Genomic DNA, 20,660 nt, shown 5'->3' with positions numbered 1-20,660 from the left:
AACTTATCCTTCCTGTGATTGCTATTGCTAGTAAGAGTGGTCATGTATGAATAGGATGCCACGATCTCCTTGTCTCTGTTCCCTGTTCATCCCATAATCTTCCATTACTCAGCATTTTGTATCACATTAAGCCTTGGTTTAGTGGTGGCTTGATGAGTAAGCCATAATCGCAGTGCTCCCATGACAGCATTTTATAAAGTCATCAGAACAACCTGTTTCTCTGGCTGTCTTGGGAGTAAGTTAGAAATCTGTATTGATTCTTCTGTTATATTCTGTTTTATACTGTGCTGCTTAATGTGTCTGAAGATTGGGGCAGTTCACAGAAAGTGAAATAATTGATGGCAGTGTGACTGACTGCCTATGAAGGCTATATGCTGACATTTTAAATGGGCTTCTTGTGCACTTGGCTGGCCACTATAAAAAACAGACTGGAAAAGATAATCAAACAACGAATCAGCGAACACCTAGAGCAGTGGGGGTGAACCTATGGCACGGGTGCCAGAGGCGGCACTTAGAGCCCTCTCTGTGGGCATACATGCCACTGCCCCAGCCTTGCCTCCCCCCGTGACCCCCTCCACTCCAGCAGCCCTCCTGAAGGAGAGTCGCCCCCCGAGTGTGGCCCACACAGAGCAGCACAGCCAAGGACATGGCAGCCAGGCAGCGTAGACAAGACTCTGCCCTCACACCCCATCATGCAGTTGATGCTGCAGGGTGTGGGCAGAGGGTGTGGCCGCCATAGCGCTGCTGGGCTGCCTGGGCGATCTGCGGCGGGCCCTGGAAGCGGTAAGTGGTCCTGTGGGCAGGGGATGGGGAGTTGGAGCGGGGGCGGGGCCAGTTTTGGGGCACTCGGTCTTTAAAAGGTTCGCCATCACTGACCTAGAGGCAAACAAAGTCATTACTAAAAGCCAACATGGGTATGTCAAAAACAGATCATGCCAGACAAATCTTATTGCATTCTTTGACCAAGTGACACAATTAGTGGACCAGAGGAATGCTGTGGATATAATTTACTTGGACTTCAGTAAGGCATTTGACAAAGTAGATCACAACCTACTACTTGATAAGATAGAAACATGTAGGTTAGATGCCTGTATGGTGTATAAGGCCAATCACTAAGAGAAGTTTCCAAATCCCTTTCCATGTGTGTGTGTTTGAGTTCTACCCCACCTTAAGCTCTGGGTGGCATCCATGGAGCCGCCTCCTATTTACCACCCAATAATACTGTTCGGTAGAGAGAATGAGTGATCCAGAGTCACCCAATAAAAGTGGATGAGGATGGATTATATACTGTCCAATCCCAAGACTCCAGGTAGGTTACAATAATAAAAATGCAATACAACCATCAAAGCATAAAACCACCCATCATCCATAAAAACATGAATATCGAAAAACAGTCCCCTCTCAAAACCCACCCATCAAAATAATCTCCAAAAACACAATCTCCAACACCATAATTAATATACAGAAGTCAGCTGAGATAAGTTTGTTTTTATGGCTTTGCAGAAGGGCAGTAGCAGTTCAGATGTGGGGACTCGTGGTTTTCCTTACGACCGACCGTGGAGACCTGACTATTCCTTAATAGGAATGATTCGAGATAAGGGGTTGGTGGAAGAAGGAATGGTTTTTGAAGAGACTGCATCTGCTACTTGAAAACAGGAAACGCAACCCAAGTTCCTTTTCTGTCCTTGATAAGCATTCAATCACCACCACATGTTGCAGTTGATGACTTCAGGTTTAGAAAGCCTTGTCTCAGTATATGAAGCTCTAGCACTTCAGTCCTTGACATTTTACAGAGAAAACCAGTCTTGCTGATTAACAATATACCACACATTTAGACAGCTGTAGCTAAACATCTGGATGAGATTATTTGGTTTGAGAAGGAATAGGGGGTTGGGGCAGTGATTTATAGAATGTTTCTTTGGCTGTAAATCCCAGTTGTAATTGGGACTTTTCGGTCCTTAATTGTTTGCAGCAAAGAGTGGAACTCAGTGTTTCCCAATTCATGGCAGGGTCCAGAAACCCAGTTGGTGGGGAGCAGGCTTGTTGCTAGGATACTGTTGCCTTTGTTTTGGTCCCAGCTCAATCCTGTATTTAAGGATGGTGTATACATTTCTCTGCATTGTTAATGTAATTTGTTCAGGCAGTAAACCACCAAGTGCAATGGAAGGAACCTGATACTCAGAAACACCAGAGGCCAACCTTTTGTGGGCAGGTTAAGGTTTGAGGCCTAAAAAGGAATGAAAGATTTGATGTGGGTGACTGTGATTATATACTGTACACGGAAGCCACTGGGACTCCATACTGTTGTAATGGGTTCTTGTTAATTGCCAAACTTGGCAAAAAAAATTGCAGTGGCCTGCTTTAGAATCAGTGGGTCAAGTTTTTTTTTTAAATAGATGATTAATTCTTTCCATGTAAACATAGGTGCAATATCTGAGAAAGCACTGTTGTGCAGTACTTGAACATTCTGTCCTGCAATAGCTGCTTGCCCTAATAAAATTTTTAAAAATGCATCTTTCAAGCTCAGTCTGGTTCAAAGAGGCAGGTTTTAAAAATAGGTAGCTTGTGATAAGTTGCCTTCTTTTAGACTGTTTTGGAATGTATAATATTTAACAATAAAAATGAGAATAGATGCCCTTTGGTAAAATGATAAGACGTGTACCAGCTTAGAATAGAACTTTTTTCATATACTGTTTTTGATCCTTAAGAGAAAGATAGGCTCACAAGGGTAAAATAAAAACAAACTGCCCCCCTCTTCCTCTCCATCCCATGACATACATTAGCCAGATTGAATTACTCCCCTTTGGAAACAAATATAAGCTGTAAAGAGTTTGGTCATTCTAGCTTCTAGTTAATGTTCTAAATCTCTGTTTTACTTTCATCGTGTATGCTGCTTGTTTCCAACTTGTATGCATGAGATCCTCCAATTTTATTATGAGGAACATTTCTATTGTATAACTGTTTTAGATGTCATTTTCAACTGAACAACTTTCTCTGTTACTCTGTATATTGGTTTCTGTTGAACTTTTACAGCAAACATGGACAATCTTTCTGGTTAGATAGTATAAAAAAGGTGGCCTTTGAAACTGTAGGGTCCCGCTCACTTTTTTCCTGCTATTTTTACACAGTGTTCCTCTTTACCTTTCTACTCCAGATTGCTTCTTTCTGGCTCGGTGAAAAAGCTAATATTCTTAAACATAATGCTGGGAGTTGGTTTTGGGGGAGTGGGAGAATTTCTCCTAGCAAGAAATTAATAATCAACAAACTCAGAGGGAAACCATGTTATTTACTCTTCCTCACAGCACTCTTGCTCTGAGTAGTAAGTGAAAGTGGTCTGTGTATGAGAGTGTATGTATATGTTTTATTGTGGTGTATAAATGTTGGTATGTGCACTTCTTTGTGTTTCTCAAGCAGTTTGTACAATGTTTGGAGCGAAAAGGCTGCCAACACATGATTTAAAAGCTTTGTTATTACTGAGTAAAGGGAATTTCTTGCCCAAACCATCATACAGGATGCCAAATTAAAAGATTATTGAAAGACTGTTAAATGTTCATTACTGAAAGACTGAAATGAAGACAGTAACTATATACTTTATGCATGTACTTGATGTCTCATCTTTTGATAAAAAAAAAAAATACCTTAAGGGTATTTACTATAGACTGTAAGAATGTCTGCTCTCAAAATTAATGCAACGCACACTCAATGCAGTCTGAATTTCCGGAGTGACTCCTATTTCTGGTGGGAGAAATACCACCAAAAATTCAAATAGGAGAAACAAATTCCCTACAGCAGTTCCTTTAAAGCCCATTCATCTTCCCTATTCCACCTTCCCCTTCCTAGGATACTTCTTTGGGCAATTAGTAGCCATAACTTCCTAATGGCCAATAGTAAAAACCAAGCTATGCTTCCTCTCCGTTGTGCAGTCTCAAGGCAATAAATAAGAATGTGGAATTTAGATTACCAGGTCAGACAACCAGTGGGGCTGATAGAGTGGGAGTGTTCTGGCATTCTCTTGCCTGATGCCTGTGTTGTAAGACAGTGGGGTACTATGAGCATGCTAATTAGTTGACTTCATTGGTTCTGCTGTGTGAAGGTGATGTATGGCAGTTGTTCCTTACGTAAAGCATTATTGCTGAAACTTTGTAATTTTAGAAATACAGAGGGTGAGACAAGTATATCCGGTCTTTTTGGTTGTTTATTTTCAAAGTGTGTAGTTTCATCTCAGCACTTATTGGGTATTTCATTTATTTTTTAAAACTTTACACCAATTTCAGTAAATGATAAATAATCGTTATAAATAGCCCTGTACATTGCTTGCAAGGCTTCCTGCCATTCTATAGGGCAGTGATGGCGAACCTTTTAGAGACTTGAGTGCCCAAACTGCAACCCAAAACCCACTTATGCATCGTCGGGTGCCGGATGGGTGTGGCCCATTGGGTGGGCGTGCCCCATTGGGTGGGCGTGCCCCATTGGGTGGGCGTGGCCACGGTGGTAACGGCAGACTGGGTGGGACTAGAAAGTTCAATCAATCAATTCCAACTTTGCAAGATCTTTTTTTTCCCGCGAGAAGTCGAAATTGACTGATTGATTGAACCCTTTTTTTGTACACGGCGGCGGAGGCCTAAAGCGAAAAGGTTTTATAAAACCCAGCTGAAGGCCTAGGACTGGGGCGACAGCACGCGTGCCCACAGAGAGGGCTCTGAGTGCCGCCTCTGGCACCCGCGCCATAGGTTCGCCACCACTGCTATAGGGTCAGTGATGTGTCCTGGCTCCAAAAATACTTACTGTGGCTCTTAGAATGTTGTATATATGAGAAAGAGCATGGTTTATATTAGAAATTAGAAATTTGCTTTCTAGTGCAGTGCAGTTTTTTTAAGCAACAATCGTAATAATAGCACCAGGTGATATGGTGGCTGCAATATAAATAGTAGTATGCTAGGAACGTGATGGGCAATCACGAGCTTTCAATTCTGGAACTTGGCATACCACAAATGTATGTGCTATACCAAAAAATATATGATGAGTTAATTCCCCAAAGGATTAAGGAATTAACTTAAGGGTTTTGCTTATTTGCCTGGGCTGTACTTTGATTCCATCCCCAAATGTTGATCATCTTTCCGGTGAATGAAGCAAGGTTCCCTTTCTGGTTCTGCTATCTGCAAAATTGTGTAACCATGTTAACTTGAGAGAGAACTTCTTTAAACAGATACAGATCCCTAAAAACAGATACACATGAATGCAGAGAGGGAGAAATGTTTAATTGCTTCAGTTTGTGGAATTCAAACATCTAACCGATAAAAAATACAGTCAAGTTTTACCAAAAGGTAATTGGTCCTGTTTGGAAAATAAGACGTTTCGAAGAGCCCGAACTATTCCTGGTTCTGTTTTTTCTTGTTATGTGTGGGGCTATTAGAAGCTATTAACATTCCAGTTCAACTTATCAGTGAGTATAAGTTTCACTCTCTTCCTTACACGCTCAGTAAAAAGCAGAGCTCAAGGTTAGAGGGAACAGAATGTTGCTACCATCATGCCCAGAAAAAAAAATAATGTTATTAATTGTTGTTGTCTTGGGCCAAGGATGGGCCTTTATGACCTGTGGATTTAGACTCCCAGAATTCCTGAGCTAAATCTGTGTTTTCTTGATATTTTGTTACTTCCCTAGACTTCTTCCAGTAGGCAAAATTTGGTGATGATTTCACCAAAACTAGGTTCATTTTTTAAATTCTTTATTTTTAGTACCTACAAATTATAATTGACTCTTAGCAACTGCCTGGACAAGTCCACACAGTTCTCTTGAAAAGATCTTCGGAAAAGATCTTCGCAAATGGTTTGACATTGCCTCCTCTTTCTTAGGGTAGAAAGAAAGTGGCTGGCCCAATGTCACTCTGCACGATCATGGCAGAATTAGCCTCCAGTTTTCTAGTCTGATGCCTTAACCCCAGGGGTAGGCAACCTTGGCTCTTTTATGACTCGTGGATTTCAACTCCCAGAATTCCTGAGCCAGCCATGCTGGCTCAGGAATTCTGGGAGTTGAAGTCCACGAGTCATAAAAGAGCCAAGGTTGCCTACCCCTGCCTTAACCGCTATACAAAGCTGATTCTCAGAATATTTCTAGATTTCGTTATATTAGTTTAAAACAGTGGTTCTCAACCTTTTTAATGCCGCGACCCCAACCGGTCGTAAGTTGAGGACTAAACCGGTCATAAGTCGAGGACTAAACCGGTCATAAGTCGAGGACTACCCAACCTGTCGTAAGTCGAGGACTTTCCCTGCCCGGGAGCGCCGCACATGTGTGGTTCCGCCCCCTGCGCCGGCCGAGGCGTAGCTGGCAAGTGGCAGAGACGGAGCAGGCCGACCACCAGCTGGCCCAGCCCAAGGGGGGAGGTAAGGCACCCGCCGGAAAAGGGAAAAAAAATGGCGGACAAAAAAATGGTGGACAGCCTTGCTTGGTGACCCCCGTGAAATGGTCGATCGACCCCAAATGGGGTCCCGACCCACAGGTTGAGAACCACTGGTTTAAAATAACATTGTATCTGGTTTTGGAATCGGTTTTAGTTTGACTTCTCGCTGGGCCTTGGAAGAGAGACTTAGATTGCCCAGTTTTGATGCTGGCAGTTTGATTGCCATGAGTATCACCAGGCTTCCTGATATCTCCCTTGTTATCAGCTAAGATTCATGAAGTGCCTTTGTCCCCACTAACCAGGGTCATACACGTGTCCAGCAGGCTTCTCAAGGGAAGAGGACTGAAAACGGCACTATGTTGCTTCCTAAAATTGGAAAGTGGATTGGAGAAATAATGTTGGTTAGATTTGAAAGATTGGGGAGGTTCCTGGGGAGCAGAAAGGGGCAAGTGAAAGGGTGGAAGAACCTCTGTACTCCTGGCACCTCGATGCTGTGGATTAGGCAGTTTTGACAATGCCTGTAAAGTTCTCCAGGGCCTGTGCTGCTGGTTGTCCGTCTTAAATGACTCCATTAAACTTTTCCCATCTAATGTGTCTCTCCTTCCAAGATCGGGCCTGCAGAGGTTTGAGAAGTCATTCAGTTGTGTGTAAGTGGCTGTGAAGAGCCCTCTGTGCTGCTGTATGAATAGGCCACATATCCATGGAAACCAGATCAGGCTGGCTGGGTGATCTTTGACCCACTTGTTGCCACCATCCTGTTCAACCTCCTATGCCGGGATTTGCAGATTCAGTGTTTTGCCTCTTCCCCTTTCCCATGGGGCTGAGAGGCCCCGTTGCCTTTTCAGAGGAAGTACAATCATAACACTAGCTTGTTCAGCCCTTTCCAGCGTTAACATCTTTTTGAATCTGTCCCGTAAGCTCTTGGTATTTCTCTCAACCTGTCAGCGTTCAAAACACACAACAGATATTTTTTTTTTTTGGAAACTTCCAAAAGCACATTAAATACGTATAAAATTTATCTTTCGCTTTAGTGCATGAACATGAGAGTACCTGAAAAGTTTTTGAAACTCTAGCTGAGTTAATACATTGCAACAAAAACAGTAAAGAATCAAGACCAACAAGTAAAATGTTTAAAGGTTACATATACATCATGCCATGAAAATAAGAACATCTTAAATTTTGTAGGACTAAATATGAACGATCCAGAAATTCAAGGGTTTCATCTGTTTTTGCCATTGAAGGAATGTAAGTGATTCTGGTGGATGACTTGGAATCTTGCAATACCATAGACATAACCCAATTTGGAAACATTTTTCTTTTGTTGCTCTGCTTTTGGAATTTACAGATCCAAAACATTTAATTCCTAGGGTTAAACAATTCCTAAACAGAGGGCCTTGCTAGAATTCCTACAGCTATTAAGATGCAGAGCTGTGATTTCTCTTGTGTTATATCTGCAAACAAATGGCGACTAAATACATTCTGTTGAATTTGGTTTGTTTTGTCTTTCAATACCTTCCAAATATTTATTTAATCATTGAATTTCATTAGAGATTAAAACCTGGTGGTCCTGGAATTAATAGGTAAATTCTATTTGAATGTGAGTAGTAATGAAACAACCTTTGGGTCAGCATATTTTTAGACTAATGCTTTAATCCAAAATGCTAGTGATATAAAAAATTATATTGGTTTTTACAAAATAATATACTTTTATTATAAAACAATGTTTTTATATTTAGAGATTCATTCATACTTCCAGCTAAGTCATAATGTGTGGATCCATCTGTTAAAGGTTTCTACAGATGTGATTCAGAATATTAATTGCTTGTTTAACAAGTTATAGTGGAACATGCTATGCAAAACTACCCATTTTATATAGCCTGGTAATTTTTTGGTTTGCTTTCAGAAACTAATATTTTATCAGACACAAAATGTGGAAGACTGCACACTGTCTGAAATCAGATCATTTAATCGTATAGAATATTTCTACTTGAATGGAGTGGATCAGATAGACAGACAGAAGCAGCTCATAAATGTGCATTTTTATTGTAACAGCTGCAGTAGTTAACTTCATTTTCAAGATGCTCTTAAGAAACTAGGTCTAGGATTCAGGAATGCTTACTTCCAACCACATGAATTTACTTATTCTATTTGCAAAGTTGTCTTTTGTTTCTCATTGTAATGTGATTGTTTCAATGCATTAGGTCAGGTCACTTATTTTTTAAAAGCATTTTTAACTTTTGTAGGGTCAAATCTGTCAATTGCTGTTTTAAAGTGTCACAATTGGCTATGTATTTTTAATGATTGTTGTATAAACATAGTATTGTTTTAAAAGCCAATTAAATTTATTATTAAATAGTATTTTCTTCATCTTGCTTAAACGTGAATCATGCATTTATTGCCCCTGCCTGCCAAGGATGTTGTCTTATCTTTTTTAAAACTCATTGTAATATATTCATGAATATGTTTGGAGATGTTGTTAATGAAGATAGCTCATTTTAATTATATGTGAATAACGAGAATAGCAAAAAAAATAACAGTAATGATAAATACGTTAATCCATGTATTTTATGATTAATCTGCTATTAAATTATTCTAGCAGGGAATAGGATGGAAGAAGACATTGAACTTCTTTTCATTCCAATCTGGAATAAAACCACTTCACTTTGAAATAAAACTTTTATTCATTCCGCATTCTCTCTCTGTACTTTGAAACTGCAGATCACTTTTTTTCATCCAGCCATGCATCTCATCTTTATACACTGCTATCCCTGCTGAGTGAATTTACTTTTTTCTGTTTATAATTAGCATATTCTTTCAGGATAGTAAGTAAAGTCAGCAGACATCATCTGAAATCTTTCTAATTTTAATTACTTGATCTTCAGGAATAGATTTATAAGGTCATATCTCAAGATGAAATTTGCTATATTGGAGTCATGCATCCAGCATTTTTATTGCGTATAAATCAAATCTGAAAGGTGTTAAGTATCATTTATATTTTTATCAAGATGATTTCAAGTGCCTCTGAGTAATAGTTTAATTTCAAGTGCACTTTTAACTGAAACATATTTAATTCTTATATATTTAATATCTAGAAGGTTTGTAAAAGTGAAATATGATTTTCCTCTTTTTCTTCACCTGTTCATACCTTCTGTAAAACCACACAAATTGTTTTTCCTCTGATCTTTTTAGACTTTTCTGACAAATGGCTGTGCTTCCTTCCCATGATCCTTTTATTTTCAACTTGTGTATTATAGTTAATGGTAGCCAAAAGAGAGTACCCAGATTTTAAGTTGTTTTTGTATAATTTTTCAGATATCTTGCTAATGTACAGATTGCTCTAAAATTATATCCAGTTTTCAAAAAGTACAGTTTTTAGGTTTATTTGGTATGCAAATTGTTAAATTACTTTTTTCCCTTTTTCTTTTATATCCGAAGTGAAACAATTTTTAAAAGATATTTACTATTTGGTAGTTTATTATATAAAGTGTGCTAATGCATCAGTAAACAACATAACTGTTTGGTTCTGAAACTTGCTACTTTAATACTATGTTTTGTTATTAATGTATAAAGTGCTCGCTATATTTGGATAAATAATAGCAAAAATAATTCTCATAATCTCATCTGTACAATCAATATCCTTACCCAAATGATATTAAACTGTGACTGTCTTTCTCAATTCTTATTGATCCTTCCTTACTAAGAGTTTATTATGATTTTAGGAAAACAGTTATGTTCTACAGAAAGAACAATCCATAATATTACATTTCAATTCAAGAATGCCTACATGTAATTGAATATATCTTATTCACCATTTGTTCTTTCTTCCTGTGGATTCAAAACTTACCCATGTGGCTATATTTAAATTATTTGTCCAAATCTTTTAGGCAAATATGGCAGCTTTCATAAAGTGTCTGCTTCTTAAGATATTATATATTAATATATTTTCTACAAAAAGAGTAAATTTACATATTTTCATTCTACAAAAAAATCCAGTACTGAATATTATAATATTATATATGAACATGTAACTGAAATAATATTATTTGCAGATATCATACTTAAAAATTTCTCCACCCCAAATTGACATTGAATTGTATAAATGAGCTTATTTCATGCAACAAAATGCTTCTCAAAATCAACAAATAGGATTACTTTTTCTGAGCTAGCTACAGAGACTTCTCCTAATCAGTATAATGGATTATTTTGAAATAGTATTACAGTAGATTATGAGGAGTGAATTAATTCTAAATTCTTTGGAACAGTCTGTTAATCCATTTGGTTTTAACCACTTCTATCTGCAGATTAAATCCTGGATCTTCTGATGTGGGGGTTTCAAGTTCATATATTGCTTGTAATATCCTCCTTCAGTTTATACCAGACATGTCAAACTCGCGACGTCATGTGACATCGCGCGACGTATCGGAACTTTTTCCCCATTGCCGGCAATGGAGTAGGCGCGGTTTCCTCGTGATGCGTCCGGCCCGCGCGCCAGCAGTTTGACACCCCTGGTTTATATCTTCCAGATGTTTTAACTTCAATCCAAATTCAATAGTTTAAGATTAGGTTATGACCATTCCATAATTTGAATATTTCTTTAATACATGCTCTAATGTATGGTTAAGTCTTGTGAAGCTGATTGCTCCTTATTTGCAACTGGTAGCAGTTTTAAAGTTTTAATACTGTATGGCACGTGAGCTAAAGATTTTTTTATGAACAGTTAACCCAACACAGAGCATTAAGTAAGTACTTGTACAGCAAAGTGAGGCTTGCCGTTGTTCGGATGCGGTGTCTGTAAGAGGCAGGAAATCTGGCCTTTAAAAACATTCCTAATTGGCTGTAGCAACTCTCTTTTTTCTTTTCCTTCCTCTCCTCTTCGTTTACTACAGGCTTCTCCCAGAGTAAAGACCCTTCCTGAAATGACTATGGCAGATGTGGGCAGGCCAGGGCCTGCTCTCTATACTCCATTGTTCAGGCTTAGGTTTGCAGACGGGTGGATTGTTGTATGAATTGGTGCATCTTAATCCCCAGCTGAGGAGAAGCTGTTTGGCAAACGGCAGGTTAATTTGCAGACAGCAGGATGCATTGTGCTGTGTGTGTGGCACAACAGCATGTGGGAGAGAAATAGTTAAAATCCTTTTCATTCTCCCAGTTGCTGAGAGGAGGAAGAAAAGGAAGGTAACAAGCAACGAGGGCTTGTTCTAATCTCTCTGGAATGTAACCATTTTGAAACTTTTATAGCTTCAATATGCCATTCACTCCCTCCCAACTCTTCTCTCTCTCTCTCCCCCCTTTTTTTTTTTCTTGCACATGGATTCCAGCACAAGTGGTGCTCTCTTGAATTCAGAGGTGGTGTTCAACTTTCCACATCAGCCTCATTCAACTAATTCCCATTCCTTGTGTGTTTTCAGAATATTTCTCCAGCCTTGCGTATTGTTCTCTAAACTTAGTAAAATAAAAAGGAAAAGGAACGTTTCCTATAGCTTTTAAAGCAGTGTTTCTCAACCTTGACAATTTTAAGGGATGTGGACTTCAACTCCCATAATTCCACAGCCAGCAATGCTGGCTGTGGAATTATGGGAGTTGAAGTCCACATGCCTTAAAATTGTCAAGGTTGAGAAACACTGTTTTAAAGAAACCACCACCCCAGTTTGCAGCGGTTTCTCTGCTTGTAAAACGGATTAGAAAGTCCATTTTGTCACCAAGCGGTGCTGAGTAGAAGAGAAGGGTGGAGGGTAAGATATATACCAGCTGGAAAATGACATCATGTAGGACTTTTAATGAGTAGGATTTTCTGTGTATATTTAGGTGTTTTAGGTGTCTTGCCTTCTCAGTCAGTCTCCATTCAGAAGCCCCAAGAAAGCTGAGTCATCAAACGGAGTAGCGCTTGCTGCCCGAGTAATGCCGAGTGTTATAGGTGTCATTTAAAATTACTTTGCAGTAAATGGCAAATGAACTCACATCACCACTCAATGTTTGGAAACAGATTGGAGCTGTACAGCAGCCAGATCCAGGGAGTTCCCCAATCTAAGCAGCCGCTTTGATCTCAGGTCTTGGAGAGCAGATCAAAGGCAGTCATTTAGGAAACTACTACTACTGTACTCACAAGTCCAGAGTGTACTGTAGGTCATTGAGCTAGCTTGTTGGGAGTCATGGGGCCAGCTGCATACCAAACATACTCCTTGTACAGATGACAGCCCTGGCGCCCTGCCTTTTCCTCAATTGGCTGTTGCAGGAACCTTGGAGACTAGGATCTGATTACAGGTCCTGGGCCCGCTCTACACAAAGGGCAAAGTTTTCAGCGCTAGCTTTGGAAATTCAGTGGCAACTCAATGTTGTTTTCTGCTCTGTGTTGTTTTCTGCTCTACCGTCACATTGTTTCTTCCTTATGCCACATTCTTTTCTGAAAAGTAACAGTCCAAAATATTTGTTCTAGGGCAGGGGTAGGCAACCTCGGCTCTTTTATGACTCATGGACTTCAACTCCCAGAATTCCTGAGTCAGCCATGCTGACTCAGGAATTCTGGGAGTTGAAGTCCATGAGTCATAAAAGAGCCGAGGTTGCCTACCCCTGTTCTAGGGTGTGGTCTAACCTCTACCCCCTGTGTGGTAATAATCGTTATTGCCTACGATTAACCATAGTAGACGGCAACAAGATCATATCAAATTCAGAATTAGAAAATACCATTTTGAAAGTGTTAACATTGGTGCTGGAAAAGGGAATTTAGATATCTGTCCACAGTGTTATCATGAAGTGTTGGCAGCTGCATACATCAAACCCTTGAAATTCAGAAACTTGATGTAGGAAATTTGTTACATAGATAGAATCCAAAGTTGCTGTTGCAGTATGCAAAGAAAAGTTTAAAAAGTTGAATAGTTTCTGAGTAGAAGCAGTGATGTGTGCTGGGCTTCTCAGTGTCATGCTACATACATGCACTTGACATGATATTATATAATCTTCAACTAGAAATAAAGCACCAATCAGTGGTCATACTAGCTATGAGTAATAGAAGCTGCAATCCAGCACATGTAGAAGATACAAGGTTGAAGAAAACTTATACAACAGTTCTAGAGCCCAAGTTGAAATCCTATAATATGTAAGATTTAACTGCAGTCTGTTTTAATATTTACAGTCTAGGTCTGGGAGAGAGATGGAGAATGAACATAACACAAATAGCAAGTGTATAGTTGAAAGACTATAGAGCAGGGGTGTCAAATTGCCGGCCCGTGGGCCGGACGTGTCACAAGGAAACCACGCCCACCCCATTGCTGGCAATGGGGAAAAAGTTCCGATACGTCGTGCGATGTCACATGATGTCGCGAGTTTGACATGTCTGCTATAGAGTGATACGCTGGCCAGTATAATAATAATAATAATAATAATAATAATAATAATAATAATAATAATAATAATAATAATAAAGTTGGAAGGGACCTTGGAGGTCATCGAGTCAAACCCCCCTGCTCAGGCAGGAAACCCTACACCATTTCGGACAAATGGCTGTCCAGTCTCTTCTTAAAAACTTCCAGTGTTGGAGCATTCACTGCTTCTGTATAAAATTATCCTACCACATTGTTTGCATCATATTCATATTGTGGTTGGTTTTAACGTATTCTCTGTGCCAAGAAATATTCCAGATTGTGATTTTTTTTAAAAAAGAGTGTTACTTGTAACCTTGAGCTATACTTCAAATTACTTCTGTTGCCTTTGCATGTTATTCAGTCTCAGTTAGGAATCAAGCACTGGACTGATCTGAATGGCAAGAGTTGCCGCAAGATTTGACCTTAAGACAGCATTTTTGATGTACTTTTATTCTGTGGCCTGTCTTTTTTTGTCCTCCAAAAAAGCTTAGTACAGTGAGTCTGCCATTGTGAATCCTCAAAGTTGAATTGTAGAGTTCTTGTTGCTCTCTGAGGTTATTTGCTTGCAAACGTTTCAACTAGGCAGTACCATCAGGCACTGATGATATATATATGTAAGGAAACAAATAGAAATTGGTGGACTTTATGGCCGCAATCTATAATTATTGCAGTACCAAGGTGTACATCTTTTATTCATGGACAACACAGTTCTGTTTAGCATGTCATGGGATCTTGCCTACAAAAAAAAATTAGGCTACCAAGCTTAGGCTTCTAGACACTTAGCTGCTTAAACTTGAATGTGTGGATCTTCCGAATGATGCTACCAGTTTTCTATGAATGAAGTGTTTATTGTAATAACTGCCAGTGTACTTTTTGTAATGGTTCATCAAGTTTATAAGAGTTGCTCCTTAAATGCTGCCTAAAGGAGTTATTTTGAAGCAAATAATCCTTTTGGCTCACAGTTAGTGTTGGAAGGACAGTTGTCTTTTCCTTTGCTTAGGGGGAAGGATGTTTGCTTGTGCGTTTTCATTCATTTTTATCCTGGTATTGTTAGTTTTGGCTGTATACAGTTTTAAGTTTTGAGGCTGAATTTTGCAGCTAGAATGTAAAAGGTTGAAGAAAAACAGTTCTGCACTGTGGACAAAGCGGTCTGTTACAGTAGACTATTTGTGTGTTTTATGGGAATGAGATAAGCTTTCTTCCTGTTTCATGTCAAGTATTCACAAATCCTGTTTCCTTTGTCCAAAGGTACTTTCTTCATTGGTCACCTTCCAATTTTTGCTTCTCATCTCTAAAGGGAAAAATCCTGAATACTTTCATATTTTTTTAAAAAATATAAGAAAATTGGCAGTAGCTCTAAATTTTAAAATGTTTGCTCTGCTCCCAAGGAGGAATGTGAAATCTGGCCTTAATCTTGTGCTGGATGCTAACAAATAAAGCTGCTTTCCATAGAAGCTCAAAACTGCTGTGAAAGTATTAACTATATCTTTACTAGGCCTCAGAGAGCATAGGGAACTGAATACAAATCCCCAAATCCACCCCATTTTAGGAAGGCTTCAGAGAGGTTTGAATAAACTCAGAAAAAGCAGTCAAGATGACGAGTCTAAAAATTAAGGCATATGAAGAGAGGTTTTAGGATAATGCTTGTGGCTAACCTTCAGAAAAGGCCACTCATATATGATAGTACAGTTCAAATACATGAATGGATGTCATGTAAGAGGAGGGCAAGACCTGTTCTCAGATTTAAGTTACAGAAAGGCAGATTCCAATTAAATACTAGATCAAAACTTCCTGGGGGTAACAGTTCAACATTGGAAGCTGTTATCTGAGAGATAGTGGGTGGAGATTCTCACTAGATGTGTTCAAGTAGAAACTAGATTGTCATCAGTTTGGGGTGTTTTAATTTGCATTCCTTCACTGAGTAGGGAGCTGGACTGTGAGGTCTAAATGACCCTTTCCAAACTGTCAACTCTCATTTTGGAAGGACAAAAAAAATATATATCTCCAACTGCCGGTACAATTTGTTTTAGATTGTTTGTGCAGGATATTCAACACTCTTAAATTTTCTCACCATAATTCAACTGACTTTATTGCTCATCTAAAGCTGAAATGTGAATCCTGATGCATTTCTTACTTCAAGTCCTAGCTTGCAGTGCAGTTAGTGTGAATGCGAACCAGATTTGTTTATTTTTTTTATCAAATTTATTTTAAAATGTAGAACTGCCCAATAGCTGCATTCTAGGTGGTCTGCAATAAAATACATTAAAATATACAACCTGAATAAAAACAGAGACACAATAGAATCAAAATAAAAAACCATACAAACTAGGCAATGGTAAAAATGTAAAATACAAATTAAAATCCCGAGGAAAATAGAAAAGCCTTCACTTGGCACTCAAATGATGCTAATGTAAGTACCAGTTGACCGTCACTAAGGAAGGGAATTTCATAATTTCAGAAATTCACTATAGAAAAAAACTCCCTTTTTAAAGCCACCTATCTTTGATGGTGGGAACTGGTGGAGAACCTCATTACATCCTCTTAAAAAGTCTGTTCATACAAACTAGACAAGATGCTCCTTAGGTAACTAATCGAAACCCAAGTCTTAAATGAGTATTTCACAGGTTAAGGGGCAGAGCCAACAGAAGGAATGTTTTGGGGGAAAACAAACAAAAGAGATCCTGGTTGTTACACTTAAGGGGACATAGTGGACGTAAGAAAAGAGACAAAACAAGTTATTTTTTTGAACCTGGTTCATTTAAACAAATTGATTCTTGTGAATTTAAGATACTTCGGTCTACAAACTAAGGTGATTGAGCCCTGAAGGGCACTTTTTTCTCAGTTTGTCTACAAGGAATTGTAGCAGTATTGTAATTTAACAGGGCTCACCTAGGAATTTATCTTACAGGAATACTTTCTCCTGAATTAAAAATAAGAGTAGAGAAAATAAGGCATTAAGAATATAAAAATATTCTGAAGATGTGACTGGAGGCAAAATATTTTGGAATGTTTTGTTCCTTACCCTAAACGTTTAATCCAACATACAAAATCCATTAAGATTGGGATATATTATAAATGTTGTAAAACAAATATCCATATGAATGTGGAATACCGATTTAGTGGTTAAATTGTTGTAACGAAATGAGCAGCCAGATTGTATTTCAGTTTTCTTTTGAACAAATCTGTTCAAAGGTTGTCTTCTGGGCCTTCTACTTTCAAGGTAATTTTCAAGGCAATCTGTCCAGGCATGTGGAATATTTTATATGCTGTCAGCCAAAAGTATTCTTTTATTCATTTGCTGTATTTCTTCTGCCGTACACAAACATGTTGAAAATTGTAAAAGATGCTAATATGATTACAGTATTATATGTGTCAAATTTGTGATTCTTTGCTCTTAGCTTATTCTTCCCAAATTACTGAAAAGGTTTTAACAATATTTCATTGTGTGAAAATCTTGCAATTACTCAACAGAAAGGATGATATCAGTTTTATCCTATATTAGATGAAAAAAAAGTTTCTAAAGCATTTCTGTGTATATGTGTGCCCTAAAATATGTCCTAAAAGTGTGTAATATCTAAAAGAGAAAACAGAAATAGAGCAAAATAACTTGCATGCGTGCCACTACCAAAATATTGTCAGTGTTAATTATGCTTGCATGATTTGGATTGGATAGGTGGCAAAGGAAATACAATTCGTCTGATAAAAAAAATGCTTTTACAATTTTCTTGTTTTGGTCTAGAAATAGTTGTCTATGTTTTTTAAGAGACTGTAGTTTTCTCGACATTTATGCACCATTTCCCACCTGAAATAAATAGAAGAAATTTGAAAATTTGTTTAAGTTGAAGGGTTAATCTTCCATTTAAATTATTGGTTGTTCGGCCTCCAAACAAAGCATGCTGGGATTTCCTTCCAGCTGTTTTACATCATGAAGATTTGTGTGTTAGGGAAATTCCATTGCACAGCTGCAACTCATCCAATCCACATTCTCAAACCTCCAACATTTCACAGGACACATGTATTCAGCTATAATGGCATGAGATACTTATCTTTCTCCGCTAGAAATACAATGCAGAATAGCTTTATTATGTCCAGCAATAAAAACCAATATACGTTATTGATGCTAGAAAATTACAGAAAAACGTGTTTTCATATTTATGCTTGAACGTGAAACCAGCCTAAAATTACTTTGTGCATACTTTAAGCTTTGAAAGCTACTTTTAAAAATCAGAATGGTGGATTTGTTTTAAATAGTTCATATTGAATGTTAGTGAGTTGGCTTATCTAAAAGTATTCTCAATTAGACCATTGAGATATAGAACAGATCAATATTTATTGAATACTGATAAACTGCAGATACAAATTAACCAGTGCAATTAGATTTTTTTATAATTGGCTCCTATAACATTTGGTATATAATGTTAGTGCCTAAATTTTGCTGAATCAATTGTTCCTTATCCCATTCATGTCAGCAGCTAGGGTGGAAGTATACTTTAGTGTTAACCTAGAGAAAAAACTATATAATTTATTATTTTTAGGTTACCAAGGCAGTTTGAAACCCAGTGCTGAGGAACTAAATTCCCAGGAATTACCATACTATCTCGTTGTTAGGCTAAAAATACACCACAATTGTTGAAGAGATTTCTGATATTAAAAAATAACCTTTGTATTAAACTAAACTTGGACAATTAAGTTTTTTTGGGGAAAAATACTATTTTTTCATTGGATTGTTTATTTCCTTTAATTTGATTTCTTTCAGTATCTTCAGGTGAAATGGCCACTTTTAGATGTACCAGCTGGAGCTACGCTAAAGGATGCAAGGTCTCCCTCTCCTGCCCATTTAGTAAGTGCCAGTGGTTTATTTATAGATCTTTGTGGTTGTTGTTAAATGAAGGTTTATTTATGAATATATACACATATCTATATTCCTTCAGCACAATTAGTTTAGAGTTAACTAAGTCTATTATATTCAGGGTGGGGCATAAAAATTGAATTTCCATAAAAAAATAAAAGATGATTCCTTATAAATTATTGTGTGATAATTATCTATCTCACATGATACTAGTTTGTTACAAAGAGCATTTTCATCAGTACCACAAGTGTTCTAAAGAAGCATTTAGCAGAAAGAAACTGAAGAAAAAACAACCATTGAAAAATGAGACAATTAATTTTCAAGGCATAATATCTTGCAGCTGTGTCTAAAATATCTATGCCTCAGGCTTTGAATTTCGAGTTAGGTTTTCATGAGTCCAACATAAAAAACATGTGACTAGAAGAATCTTTTGTTTCAATGGCAAACTAAGACAAACAGTGGTACTCTTAATTAACTGAAAAGGGATCTTTCAACTCCTCCCCACGCCCCCATTACTTCAGATTCAACAGCCTTGATCTGCATTGTATCATGCAGCCCAGACCTTCCAGTGTATTCACGCTGAAAGAAATTTTTCAGATTTTTCGGAGCACTCATGATGACAGAAATTACACTGCTGCAACTGATTTGCAATAATCTTATGATTTAAAAAGTAAAATGAAATATTTTTGAGAGAATGTTTATACAGCAAATAGCAAATTATATGGCAGAGCAAGATGGTGACACAACTTCCTGACAGTGAAGACAATTAACCAGTGGAATAGCTTACCCCCCAGAAATCGTGGGCGCTCCATCACTGGAGATTTTTTAAAGAGGTTAGAGACAGTCACTTGAGATGGTATAGGTCCTGTTTGAGCAGGGGGCTGGACTAGAAGACCTCCAAGGTCCCTTCCTGCTTCTATTCTATTCTATTCTATTATTCTGTTCTGTTCTATTCTATTCTATTCTATTCTATTCTAAAAGTTGTAACTGAAATGAGAATCTTAAAAGTTCTTAGAGGGAACGACTTGCTAAACAAAGCTTTCATGAATATCTAATATTGAGCGTTAACATCTGTAAAGCTACATGCAGTCCTCAGCTTATATCCATTTGTTCAGCGACTGCTGAAAGTTACAACGCCATTTCAGCACCTCCGCTGTCACGTGATCACAATCCGGGCCCTTGGATGTTCAGCTCATGATTACAACATTGCAGGGAGCCGTGGTCATGTGACTACTATTTGCAATCTTCCCTGCCAGTTTTCCACAAGCAAAGTGAATGAGGAAGCTGACAGGGAAAGTCTTAAGTCACTCTGGTAAGTCCCTCCTGCTTTATCTCTTGCCCACAGCACCATCTACGCATGGCCTCCCCCACCCCATGGCACCTTCACCGGAACTCCCTTCGTGCTTAACCCGCATGTCTTAGGGTTACGACAGCAACCAGGATGCCCAGAATTACTGTCGCTAAGCAGTGCAGTCATGTGACATCATGCTTTACAACGATAATGCTTAGTGATGGCAGTCCCTGTCTCAATTACTGCTATAACTTGAGGTCTGACCATATAATACTTTTTAAATGGCTTCTGCGTTCACCATGAGCAATGGCAATAGAGTTATCAAAGGTTTCATAGAAGATTGAAACAGCAAACCATTTTGTTGTGTTTCTTTTTTTTTTTGAAAAGCTCAAAGTGAAAGACAAGAAATGGGAAAAGGGGATGCCACCACAAGATCAGTCATGGCATCACTTATTTGTGTACGGGTGTCTATGCGTGTTTTCATCCTATAGTCATTAGTTCACTTTCTTTGAAATTCTGCTTTGACTTTTCTGAACTGAAATTAACTCCACTGAGGAAATGTAACGGGGTTGGTGTTAAATGACTCAAACACAAGGAATAGCAGTGCACTTCAAACGTTGTTTCTACACCTTAATTTGAGCAGGTTTTATTCTAGGTTCATTTCCCATTTCCCATAGTTAATAGTTCATTAAGCTTCAGCCTTTCCTCCCCCCCCCCCCAGAAATGATCTGATGGTCCTAAAATGAATGGATTAGGCCACA

The 20,660-nt window shown here is 38.3% G+C and overlaps 1 protein-coding gene across 1 annotated transcript in view; it reads left to right on the top strand.

Moving 5' to 3' along the window:
• Window positions 1-20,660, top strand: part of TCF7L1 (transcription factor 7 like 1) — a gene marked incomplete at its 5' end in the record, with an annotated part of 54,430 nt that overhangs the window by 23,035 nt on the left and 10,735 nt on the right. Inside the window, one exon of the mRNA XM_029283887.1 lies at window positions 18,516-18,599. Coding sequence (XP_029139720.1) covers window positions 18,516-18,599 — 84 coding nt within the window. The remainder of the gene's footprint in view (window positions 1-18,515; window positions 18,600-20,660) is intronic.

This window comes from Protobothrops mucrosquamatus, unplaced genomic scaffold (assembly GCF_001527695.2).
Source record: "Protobothrops mucrosquamatus isolate PMUCROS unplaced genomic scaffold, P.Mucros_1.0 scaffold262, whole genome shotgun sequence".
NCBI lineage: Eukaryota > Metazoa > Chordata > Lepidosauria > Squamata > Viperidae > Protobothrops > Protobothrops mucrosquamatus.
Note: the sequence above shows the minus strand (reverse complement) of the source record. Positions and strands in the feature narration are given on the sequence as shown.